This window comes from Borostomias antarcticus, assembly GCF_949987555.1.
Source record: "Borostomias antarcticus genome assembly, chromosome: 2".
NCBI lineage: Eukaryota > Metazoa > Chordata > Actinopteri > Stomiiformes > Stomiidae > Borostomias > Borostomias antarcticus.
The window spans coordinates 15,350,914-15,364,290 of NC_140235.1; the positions used below are offsets into that span (position 1 = coordinate 15,350,914).

Below are 13,377 nucleotides of genomic sequence, written 5' to 3' on the forward strand. Positions count from 1 at the left end.
GTCATTGCTGCTGATGATAGCCTGAAGTGACGGCCTAACTTTACATGACGATGGAATGATGCCGCCTCAGTCTCTCTCAGTCTATTGCTTGATGGCGGTATAGGGTTTATTTTGAAAGGGGCCTCCACATAAAAGTTTGCCTAGAGCCTCCAAAAGTCTGAAGCCGCCTGCCTTTACTCATGAAGCATGCTGTAAAAAGGTCTAATCTAGACTCTGCCATGCCCCCCGAACTCGGGGGGTTGTGGTACTGATGACGCCACATCGCTGGATGGTTGCCTCCCATCCACCCCAAATACACTGACAGTTAAAATGGCGGCAGAAAACAGCTCAGAATCAAAGGATGAGAAGGACATTCTCATCCCGAAGGACGCAGTCCAGGAGATAAAGGATCAGAGTGGAGCAGTGACAGAAAGCGCAAAGGCTAAACAGAAACTGACTCTATATCACTGGACACAGTCTTTCAGTTCGCAAAAGGTGAGTGGCCGTCTTCGCGTTTCAGCACCACTGCAGTGGACAGCACAAGGGCGAACTGCGTAAATGATGCTAGGGAAAATACATTCATGTTCACAGTGGATAAACGGTGCTTCTCTTGCATCTTTCTTACAAAATAAATGTTAAACGATGCGGACATTATAGTTAGGCAGCAATTAGCTATTGTTTACACGTGGCTTGTTTACGCCAGCTCATGACGCAAAGACGCATTGATAAACAATAGGTTACGGCACTGTACTCCAGCCCCATTACACGACTCTGGCTGTACTCTAGGTGCGTCTGGCCATAGCGGAGATGGGCCTGCGCTGCGAGGAGTACGACGTGAGTCTGCCTCTTAGCGAACACAACGAGCCCTGGTTCATGCGTCTCAACCCGGCGGGGGAGGTCCCCGTCCTCGTCCACGACGATAACGTCATCTGTGACCCCATCCAGATCATGGACTACCTGGAGCAGAACTTCAGAGACGGTGAGATGCTCTGCTCCTCGCACCAACAGACCTTAACACGATGCCTCACGATGGAAACATTGATTAACACTGAGCTAAAGACACATGATCTGAATCTGACTGGATCAGATGCTGAGGTGGTATTGTGATTAAAGTGATAGAGGTGGTGTGGTGATTGAAGTGATGGAGGTGGTATGGTGATTGAAGTGATGGAGGTGGTATGGTGATTAAAGTGATGGAGGTGGTATGGTGATTAAAGTGATGGAGGTGGTATGGTGATTAAAGTGATAGAGGTGGTATGGTGATTAAAGTGATGGAGGTGGTATGGTGATTTAAGTGATAGAGGTGGTACAGTATGGTGATTAAAGTGATAGAGGTGGTACAGTATGGTGATTAAAGTGATAGAGGTGGTATGGTGATTAAAGTGATAGAGGCGTATGGTGATTAAAGTGATAGAGGTGGTACAGTATGGTGATTAAAGTGATAGAGGTGGTATGGTGATTAAAGTGAGAGAGGTGGTATGGTGATTAAAGTGATGTAGATGGTATGGTGATTGTAGTGATGGAGGTGGTATTGTGATTAAAGTGATGGAGGTGGTATAGTGATTGAAGTGATGGAGATGGTATGGTGATTGAAGTGATGGAGGTGGTATAGTGATTGAAGTGATGGAGGTGGTATGTTGATTGTAGTGATGGAGGTGGTATTGTGATTAAAGTGATGGAGGTGGTATAGTGATTAAAGTAATGGAGGTGGTATGGTGATTGAAGTGATGGAGTTGGTATGGTGATTAAAGTGATGGAGGTGGTATGGTGATTGTATCCAGTCTTTGTAGCCCTCACCCATAACCTGACAGGATGAGCTGATATAATTGCATCTAATGATCTAATCATCAGGCATGTCTGGGCAGTAATCACCATGTTCACTGTACTCAATGGACCTCATTCCTGAACGCAGTTAAGAAGAGGTTAAGAAGAAATGTCTTCTTAACTCTACTTACGAAGTTCCCGGGACAATTCTGGTATTCTTGAATGGTTTCTAATCTGGTATTTGTTCTTATCTAACAACAGGATTTAACGCAGAAATGCAGTCGTAGGTAGGCCAGATTGGAGTGCGCCCATTCACAAGGGCTGAATTTTTGAGAAATCCGAGGTGACTGCATTCACATCAATTCTACAGACATCCTAGGCTTGAAATAATAATCATAATATAAATATGAGGATATTTGTATAATTTCCAATTACGTTTCACATTTATACTCATGATTCTACAAGGCATCGTGGTGTCCTAAAATAAATAAAAGCTCTACACAAACACTGCAAATGGCAGTGAATAAATAAATAAGCACTAAACTCAGTCGCTATACTCAGACTAGACTCAGCACAACAGCACCTTATATTCCATAGTCGTCAGAATGGACACATCTACATTCTGTAAATAAACATGAATATCCATAGCTAAAATATATCATATGGGCCTACATAATATAGATATAGGGCCTATCAAGATCCACAAGTAGCCTACTCTACACTACACTAATGCATTTAACTAAACTTCAAGGAAGAACCCATTACATTTTGGAGCAGATACGAGTCATGGGGTGGACCCACAAATTCTTTTTCACTGTTTTAACATTGAGAGAACCGAGGCGACCACTCCTGCATGCATGCGTGTCTCCCAGTGCACTCCCTGCCTCTGTGTCACACTGGAAGATGAATAAACTTGGATTTCATTCATTTCAAAGGGTATCTTTTCCCTGTTATGCGCCCCCTCCAGTGGTAGGGAGAGGGGCTAGTGTAACGGCCCGTAGGCCAAGGATGGTGGGCGCAAACACAAACTCAACCAACTAATAAGAAAACCCAAAATGGGGGAATTATTCTTTCACAGAAAGTCAACTTGAAAATAATCACCAACAATAACTAAACAATAATGCACAAGCAAGGTAAGAATTATAAACCAAAACCACAAAGGGAGAGGAGAAGGACTATGCAAGGGGTGAACCTTAGTGTACACTGTACAACAAAGTGATGAGGTGTATACCTACGTGTTTCTTACCTAGCCATTCTCCACTATGACTGCTGGAAAACAGAGGACAAAGTAACAACCAACAAAACCCCACAACAAACAAGTTTAATAGACAGAACAAAAGTAGGCATACAAACAAACAGAGCAACTCTCTTCTACTTTGCACATAGAACAACACAGAATATATAGTTGGCAGGTCTTCCTCTGATTGGACTACAGAGTAGGGGGATGATTGGACAAAGGTGGAGCTGATGATTAGTTGAGTGACTGGACACAACAAGCGCAATGACCAACACCTGGGGAAGACAGACAAGAGCAGAAACAGAGGAGGCCGTAACATTCTCAAATAGGGAAAAGCGTTTAGCAAGTAGGTTACTTGCTGTCCATGTCCGCAGCTATCCAAAACAATATATCAAACCTCTAAGGTTTGCTTGCAAAGTATGAACAGGCATCGACTTTTACTAGGAAATAATTGTGTGTGTGTGTGTGTGTGTGTGGCAAAAAGCAACACCGAAAGCCAGTTCCCCCACTGTAAAGTCCCATGTCGCGTCAACAGTCAGAGCGGCTTGATTTTGTATGATACTGTACATGGGTCCTGTTAGAACCAGGTGGCCTGCCAACATGGTCATATCCAGGCTCTGTCTCTGTCAATCAATTTTGAATTCCACGTCTGATCCCCATGATGAATAAGCCCTTTCTCTTCTGTGGACCTGCCACACTGCTCAGTATAAAGTACAGTCTCCATGATCTCAGTGCTAATCGGGCCATTGTGTCTGACGCTCATCCGGAGGAGAGTCAGCAGGGACGTTCACACCTCCTGAGTAGTGATGACTAATCAATATAAACATAAGATACATTTGCTTACTGTATTTATTAGGTCCTCAATAAAGAAGTTGTCAGACGAGAGAATCGAAGGTCCAGGTTTTATTATAGCTTATGCAGAGTTGCAGGTGCAAAACAATCACAACAACTGAATCACTTTACCGTTACACAGCTTATAAGCGATAAGTTTCACATTCCTTACGTCAGAATTAGGAAGGGCAAAAGACCACTCTCTATTGGACACACAGGATCCGCTACCATATCAGGAGCCTAGGCCTTGGTGGCATTAATCCAGATGTTGGGCAAGGCTACTCATCTTATCCTGCCAATATCCTTTAGCCCTCGGATGGTCAATAACACCAAGAATAGCCTTAGACCTTTGGGGTCAAGGCACAGAGACATAGATACATAGAGAAAACCCACCTCAGTAGCTTACCGGGTACCAACGTTACTTTTCACACTTATAGAAGTCCTCAACATGTTATCATTCTCTTTGGTTTTCTAGTAATTTGATTAACCAGTGTATTGAGAGTGAAATAGCTTTACTAGTGTATTTGTAGGGTGCTTTTTGACATGTTTTTGATGGGTCCTCGTAATGTGGAGGCTCTGGGCAGCTGAGCCATACTCGTACATATCATATCTTCCACCCACAAGATTGGTCCAATCAACATACCCTCCTGCTGTGTTAATCAGAGCAAGCTCAGAGCATTCAACAACTGTGACGACATGCGCGGAGGTCTGAGGTCTGCGCTCTCCGAGGGCCCTTTTCTAGGTTGGTGCTGTTTGAATTTGTCCTTTTTGTCTTGGTTTACAAAACCTAATGTAACTGAGTGAAACAGAGTCCTTGTGAGTACTTGAGTAGCTAGCTTTTCATCAGCGCAGCTAAAAAGCATTAAAAAAAACGTGTGAGACCTGGGTTCGAATCCCACACTGGGAATGCCGAAACGTTACAGGTTACATTTCGTTTGATGACTAACTTTACCAGGCTGATTCCTGCTGTGTGGTCATGGCTGACCTGTGGTCTATGGTCCTCAGAAGGCGCGGCCAGGCTCATCCCGGAGGAGGGCAGCATGTACTACCACCGCGTGCAGCACTACCGCGAGCTGCTGGACTCCCTGCAGATGGACGCGTACACGCACGGCTGTATCCTCCACCCTGAGATCACCGTGGACTCACACATCCCGGCCTACGCCACCACGCGCATCCGCTGTGAGACACACACACAAACACACACACCTCCACCCCGAGATCACCGTGGACTCACACATCCCGGCCTACTCCACCACGCGCATCCGCTGTGAGACACACACACACACACACACCTCAACCCTGAGATCACCGTGGACTCACACATCCCGGCCTACGCCACCACGTGCATCCGCTGTGAGACACACACACACACCTCCACCCCGAGATCACCGTGGACTCACACATCCCGGCCTACGCCACCACGCGCATCCGCTGTGAGACACACACACACACACACACACCTCCACCCTGAGATCACCGTGGACTCACACATCCCGGCCTACGCCACCACGCGCATCCGCTGTGAGACACACACACACACACACACACACCTCCACCCTGAGATCACCGTGGACTCACACATCCCGGCCTATGCCAACACGCGCATACGCTGTGAGACACACACACACACCTCCACCCCGAGATCACCGTGGACTCACACATCCCGGCCTACGCCACCACGCGCATACGCTGTGAGACACACACACACACACACACCTCCACCCTGAGATCACCGTGGACTCACACATCCCGGGCTACGCCACCACGCGCATCCGCTGTGAGACACACACACCTCCACCCCGAGATCACTGTGGACTCCCACATCCCGGCCTTCGCCACCACGCGCATACGCTGTGAGACACACACACACACGCACACCAAAACACACTCACGCCGCGCGCTTGCTCTGACAAGCACATGCATGCGTGAGCACAGACAAACACATAAACACACTTATAATCACACACACACACACCTGACCTGCTTTTGTACTTGTGTGTGACAGCGCAGATTGGAAACACAGAGTCTGAGCTGAAGAAACTGGCAGAGGAGAACCCTGAGCTGAAAGATGCTTACATAGCAAAACAGAGGCGCTTGAAAGTAAGAGTTAGTGTTCATATCAGTGATGGTGTGGAGTGCGCTGGTAACTTCTGATTATTCATGAGAATGACTGGCCAGACAAACCTGTCGTTTCCTGTCAGGAACTGTAGAGCCTTGTAACCAAGACAACATCCCTCTGAATAGGGCAATGCAAATGACATTGACCAAACGAGAAGCGCCTGTTCTTATTGCTTCTCTGTCCAAATGCTTAACGAGCGCTTTTTACATTCCTCTAAAGAGTTGGTGTGTGTGTGTGTGTGCCTGTATGTGTGCTTGTGTGTGTATTGTGCCTACTGTAGAGTGTACTAAGAGACAATATGTGCCTGCCTCCTTCTCCAGTCCAAGCTGTTTGACCATGACAACATGAAGTACCTGAAGAAGCTGCTGGATGAGCTGGAGAACGTGATGGACCAGGTGGAGACGGAGCTGCAAAGGAGGGTGGAGGAGACGCCAGGTACCGCTGGAGAACCGGACTTGAGAGAGATGTACTAACATGTTATGCCGGGCTCACACTACAGGATTTTGAGGCCGATTTATCCCCGATTCAGCCCTCCAGACAATTGGAGGAGAAATATGGTCTGGAACGCTGGTTGGTACAGATGTTCAGCCCAGATGATCTTGTAATGTGGAATTTTTATAGATCACAATCTTAAACCTCCCGATCGGTTCTCAGAGCCATCAGGGCCGCCCCGACAATAGCAAACATGTATGATGTTTAGATTATTCTGATATCTTGTATGCAGTGTGAGATGAGCCGTTATTTCCAAATCTTGTTGTGTGTGCATGTTTGAGATTCGCGAGAACGTATTGTATGTTGAGGTTCTTGATGGGATTGGGTGCTTGATGCAACCCAATTTCGAAATCAGTTAGGATTTTAAATATACTGCAGTGTCAGCCCGTATTAGCGCCCCGTTTTTGGTGTCATTTCGTCACACCGTGCGTCCTGCTCTGTCTCTGCCTTGGAATAGAGGAGGGCAGCCAGGCCTGGCTGTGTGGAGACTTCTTCAGCATGGCGGACGTCTCCCTGGCCGTCACCCTGCATCGCCTCAAGTTCCTGGGCCTCTCGCGCCGCTACTGGGGCAACGGCAGCCGCGTCAACCTGGAGACATACTACGAGCGCGTGCTGGAGCGGCCTGCTTTCCGGAGGGTCCTGGGCCACGTCAACAACATCCTGATCTCGGCGGTCCTGCCCGTGGCCTTCCGTGTGGCTCGCAGGAGGGCGCCGTCTTTCATTGGCTCCACGCTGCTGATAGGCATTCTGGGTGGAGCCACCTACCTGGCGTTTCTCTACCTGAAGAAGAGGATGATCGTCAGCTGCTGAGAGACTGGAGCGAAAAGGGGGGGTGGAGGTTAAAGGAGGGGTTGTTGGGGGGGGTGGAGGTTAAAGGAGGGGTTGTTGGGGGGGTTGGAGTTTAAAGGAGGGGTTGTTGGGGGGGTGGAGGTTAAAGGAGGGGTTGTTGGGGGGGTTGGAGGTTAAAGGAGGGGTTGTTGGGGGGGTGGCGGTTAAAGGAGGGGTTGTTGGGGGGGTGGAGGTTAAAGGAGGGGTTGTTGGGGGGGTGGAGGTTAAAGGAGGGGTTGTTGGGGGGGTGGAGATTAAAGGAGGGGTTGTTGGGGGGGTGGAGGTTAAAGGAGGGGTTGTTGGGGGGGGTGGAGGTTAAAGGAGGGGTTGTTGGGGGGGGTGGAGGTTAAAGGAGGGGTTGTTTTGGGGATGGGGGGTGGAGTTGTTGAGATGAGAGGAGGGGGGTGGAGGGTAGGAGGGTACGGTAACCTGATGCGCCAGTTTGCTTCGCACAACCATCTGGGAATTCTCCACTGGAAACTGGATAAAGGCAGGCACTCTCAAAAATACTTGGCAGGTGATTGAATAATAATAATAATAATAATAATAATAACAATAATAACAAATGATTCATTATATTTATAAAGCACTTTTCATTGAGAGACAATCTCAAAGTGCTGCATGATGAACCATCTGTCACTGTCTATCACGCTCTAACTCCTTGCTGTCACCACACCTAAACCTGCCCAGTATAACTGTTTGCTTATCGGCCCAGTAATTTGTCGATTCTTTATGGAGGGTGTCCAGAGTGAAACAGAATGTGAAAGAGCAATTTTAATTAATTTACGCTTTGGCTTATTTTATAGAAATACTGCTCCGAATTGAACCCAGACCCGAACGTCCAACTGCCTACTATAGACCATTTCAATGGAATTGTTGGTCTTACCTTTTCATGGAATGTTCATACTCAAAACAGGAAGTTTGTTTAGACCAGTTGCCCTAGTGACTGAAGAATCTATTGAAATGGTCTATAGAATTATGTTGCTTGCTCATTAGCTGCAAGGAGCTGCAGCTTTGCCCAAAATTAGTGTGGTTGCCCTGATACAAACACTGAACTATTTCCTCACGCTAGCCTACTCTAGAATTATTTTGCCTTTGCTCAGCTTTGCCCAACATAAATGTGTTTTATTGTCCACCCAATAGTAGTACAATAGCTAGCTAGGTTGCAAACAAACAAGTAGCCAAACCAAGCTGACATCCAGACACGACTTGCCATTCACAAGATGAGGGGGGCATATAATGGACTAAATGACCAATTACTGATTGCCCTAACAGGTATCCAGTGTGTCCAGTGCTCCAACGGGTATCAGAAGCAGTATTCATTTATTTGTTTGTTTGTTTGTTTATTTATTTATTACACGGCTCTCTGACATACTCGATTATGATTGTGTGTAGGCCTATATATATATATATACATTTATTTATCCACATGCAGTGTAATGTTATCCTTGCTGTGTTGCTGATTGCACAAAAAGCACTTTTAGTCATCCGCATAGGCCTATAGTTTATGTTAATAAATACTGTGTTGCCTGAGAGGTCAAACATGAGTCACCTGAGTCATCCTGTTAGTGATGGAGAGTTGTGTGTGACTGTGCTGTGACCCTTTAACAGGCCTCTGACAGATCCCTCATGTACTACAGTTGGCTTGATGTGTTTGATTTCTGGCATGTTACAAACCAAAACAGTTCAACGTTGTGATGAGATATGGTACTTATAACTATGACAACAAGACGCTTTGTAGTGTGTAGCGAGGGAACATGCTGGTGTGCTTTGCTAGGACCAATTCTGCCAGTGTCACGTGAGGCCTCCTCACGGGTGTGTAATCACAGTATGATCTCACCATTATTAACAGTGAGTTAAATGTGCATTCTTCTTATACCACATATTTCTTGGTCATGTTTCATTCCTTTACCTATTTCACTCACTCATATCCGTGTTGTGTGTTTGATGCTCCATTATGTCACATATCTGTTTTGAATGTATGCTGTTTAAACCCCTCATCAAATTCATTCTATTCACTACCCTGACACCATGATAAGTGAAATTAAACAACACTTAATTCACAATATTGGGGGTTTGTTTCAGTGCAGGGGGCCCTGGCTAATGTATGTGCCAGTATAGGACCACACATGCTACAGCTCATGAGGCCACTTGAATAAAGGGCTGCTGTTTTCTACCCCAGGCTGAGACTAGCACATAGAGCCACAACACAGAGGACTAGAGACTGAGACTAGAGGCTGAGACTAGCACATAGAGCCACAACACAGAGGACTAGAGACTGAGACTAGAGGCTGAGACCAGCACATAGAGCCACAACACAGAGGACTAGAGACTGAGACTAGAGGCTGAGAACAGCACATAGAGCCACAACACAGAGGACAAGAGACTGAGACTAGAGGCTGAGACCAGCACATAGAGCCACAACACAGAGGACTAGAGGCTGAGACTAGAGGCTGAGACCAGCACATAGAGCCACAACACAGAGGACTAGAGGCTGAGACCAGCACATAGAGCCACAACACAGAGGACTAGAGGCTGAGACTAGAGGCTGAGACCAGCACATAGAGCCATGACACAGAGGACTAGAGGCTGAGACCAGCACATAGAGCCACAACACAGAGGACTAGAGGCTGAGACCAGCACATAGAGCCATGACACAGAGGACTAGAGGCTGAGACCAGCACATAGAGCCACAACACAGAGGACTAGAGGCTGAGACTAGAGGCTGAGACCAGCACATAGAGCCATGACACAGAGGACTAGAGGCTGAGACCAGCACATAGAGCCACAACACAGAGGACTAGAGGCTGAGACTAGAGGCTGAGACCAGCACATAGAGCCATGACACAGAGGACTAGAGGCTGAGACTAGCACATAGAGCCATGACACAGAGGACTAGAGGTTCTGGTGAAGGGAGGGGGGAGGCGGGGGGGGGGGTGAAACAGGTGTGATTATCAGAGATAAAGCCTGGGACTTCTCCATGACTCTTGAAGTCCCTGGTTTATTACACACCTAACATCCACCCTCACATTCAGACAGAAAAGCTCAAACAAAAATAAATACTTTGTTTGATTGATAAGTTAGGATAATAATCACCAAACCCAATACAAATATTTTACAATACTATTATTCAACTGCTTGGGTAATTTCAGGACTCGATAACCACACATGAGAAAAGTGAAATATTTATTGTTTGCATTCTGCAGCATCACATTACAATGAATAAATCTGCGACTCCCTTGCAATCAAACTAATAACATTGGGCCTCATTCACCAACGAAGTTAAGAAGTTCTTAAGAAGCATTTCTTCTTAAACTGTACTTACGCCGTTTCTAAGAACATTCGGGCATTCACCAATGTTTTCTCATCTGGGATTTGTTCTCAGCTAAGAACAGAATATAAGAACACCGAATAGCAGTCGCAAGGAGGCCATTTGAGTGCGGAAATGTAGACTATGCAAAATTGGTGATTGCGGTCACCTCAATTCTACAGTTGGATGATATATGATTAAAATACAATTACATCTGCATAATTCCCAATAACGTGTCCTAATCATAACCATAATTCCCATTGTAAACGTGCGTCAGAATATCTGATATGTCATCGTTTAAATCATTTCGCTCCGAATTGCTTGTTATTCGTGTAGGGTGAGGCTGGCTATTTTGGTTATTTTGCGACTGAAAAGGCAAATGTCAGCTAGGTGTCAGCTAGGTCCGCTGCTGGTACCGTCGCAAAGTTACCACAATTACACCAATGTGTCCCGTCAGTTTTACGTACTGTGTTAGTAGGGTGATCAGTCTTGAAGATGTCGATAAAATATTTAGATTGTGTGTTAATAATTTGTGATGTTGGTGTAAATGAATGAGTGTTGTGTTTTGTTTTAATTATTTGACCGTTCTGCAAAAGCACCGTGACATTTCGCTGTAGGCTACTGTAGGCTATATAATACCAACAAATCCATGACCATTTCATCAATTGGTGATTGCGGTCATCTCAATTCTACAGTTGGATGTGTGTTAGTGCGCTAGACGGAGAGTCTGTTGCGGAGAGGGTGGTAGTCCGTGTCCCTGGTGTCTGTATCCATATCACCAGCGGCGCGCACACCCAACAGTGCTGTTGTCCCTATGGCACCAACGCGCTGGTCGAACTCGGACAACGGTGGGCACGCCGGCCCCCCTCCAGTGGCCTGCATATCTCTCCTCAAGATTAAACATTCACGATTCCTTTATTTGTCACATGCAGCCTAATGTCCAGTCACAGTGAAGTGTTGCTGCGGGCTCCAAGGTTATGCTATACAGATAAACTCCAATACTCAATTTACAAATGACACAATAAGGACCATTTCTACAGTAGCCTATGTAGCCTATGTATAAGATCAGATACGTAGGGTAGGCCTACCTCTTTTGTCAGCTGCTAGCGTTGACAGCTGTGTAGGCTATATAGCCTACATTTTTGTAGACTGTAGGCTTGTATATTGTATTCTATCACGTTGACATTTTGCACTGTTCTGCCTCGCTATGTTTATGCACAAAGGCAAATTCCTCGTAGTAGGAGGCCTACTTGGCTGAAATAAAATCAGATTTTAATTGCCTACGCTGGATTCGACAGTCCTATGACTTACTAACGCACCTGACACAACCCCACCTAAACCAATGCTATCGAAAAGCTGACGAGTTGAGAGCGCGAATTAGTGGTATTCATTCTGAGAAGTGACATCTGCACACGACCCTGGAGTTGTAGGCCTATATCCTTATATGGGGCTGGCGGGGAGTTCACCTATGCTAATTCATGTGAGCGGCCACGAGCTTTGAACTTGAGAAGAGAAGGCATTTGTGAACTCTTCCACCGGTTTACGAACACGTCGTGAATCAGACGGGAGCTTTCCTTAGAAACGTTCTTAGGAAGAAATTTAAGAACAGAACTTGAGAAGATATTGGTGAATAAGGCCCATTGCTTTTGGCCTATCTTGAACTGTATCGTATCCTTGCAGTGAAACCAAAATGAGCCATGACAGTGTTCACCACTAAGTGTCAGTGTTTTCTCGTCTGAAAACACCTCTTGCCACGTTCCTAGGGGGATTCAGAATGCCATCATAGTGCTACAATAGTGGATAGCCGTCTGTTCGTGTGGACTGCTATATATCCCAGCAGAAAAGTTCGGCCAACAACAGATCAGACATCTGACAAAATAAACCTCTTGCTGGACCAGCACAGGATTGCATATGGTTCAGCTGATTGGACCTGACATCTAGCTATTCAGTTGTTTAAAATCCAACAGGTGGCTTGCAATAATGGACAAAGCTCCTCTCATCATCATAAATGGAAAGGCATGGTGAATTTCTGAGTCTAAATCATGTTGCTCTGAAGCACAGACCTGCAGGGCAGGACTGTCTACCACAACTTAAAAAATATGAAAACACAAATGCATTCAATATCCTAGGTCAACTGGAGAAAAACATATGTTTTTTTCCAAGCTGTTTCAGTCTAATGTTGCTCGGTACAGTATATGGCCCATACTTTGTGTACTGTATCTAAACAGCCGCACTGCAGTCTAACAATCCTGCCACATCCTACCGTGTGAGAATAAGACTGGACTATCATTATAGATAAATAAACTGCAGTAGAAACAAAACTACAGTTTTAGGGGCATCATTGGTGTAGCAGGCCAGCTTGTGGATTATTTGTATTCCCATTTGGCCATATTAAAAAACCCAGTAGTAGGCTTTGAGAGAGATGGTGACTGGCGTCTAGTCAGACCAGACCACTAATTCAGAGCTGCATGCTGCCTCTCTGTTGCCAGCCAAATAAACAAAACCAACTGTGTCTGTCTGCTGCAGGCATCTCTCACTCTCTTTCTCTCTCTCTCTCTCCCTCCCTCTCTCTCACTCTCTTTCTCTCTCTATCTCCCTCCCTCTCTCTCACTCTCTTTCTCTCTCTCATCCCTCTCCCTCTCTCATTCTCTCTGTTTCTCTTTCTTCCTCTCTTTCCCTCTCTCTTTCACTCATCTCTATTCCTCTCTTTCTCTCTCTCCCTCTCTCTCCCTCTCTCTCTCCCTCTCTCTCTCTCTCTCTCTCTCTCTCTCTCTCTCTCTCTCTCTCATACTAGTCCGAACAGTTCCTCTTTCTCTT

At 46.0% G+C, this 13,377-nt stretch overlaps 1 protein-coding gene across 1 annotated transcript; it reads left to right on the forward strand.

Moving 5' to 3' along the window:
- Positions 1-309: 309 nt before the first annotated feature.
- gdap1 (ganglioside induced differentiation associated protein 1) lies at positions 310-7,232 on the forward strand (the record flags this gene model as incomplete). Its single annotated transcript, XM_084453482.1, has 6 exons — positions 310-474; positions 766-958; positions 4,817-4,990; positions 5,817-5,911; positions 6,251-6,365; positions 6,880-7,232. The coding sequence occupies 6 exons, from the start codon at positions 310-312 to the stop codon at positions 7,230-7,232; spliced, it is 1,095 nt and encodes a 364-aa protein (XP_084309608.1).
- Positions 7,233-13,377: the final 6,145 nt, after the last annotated feature.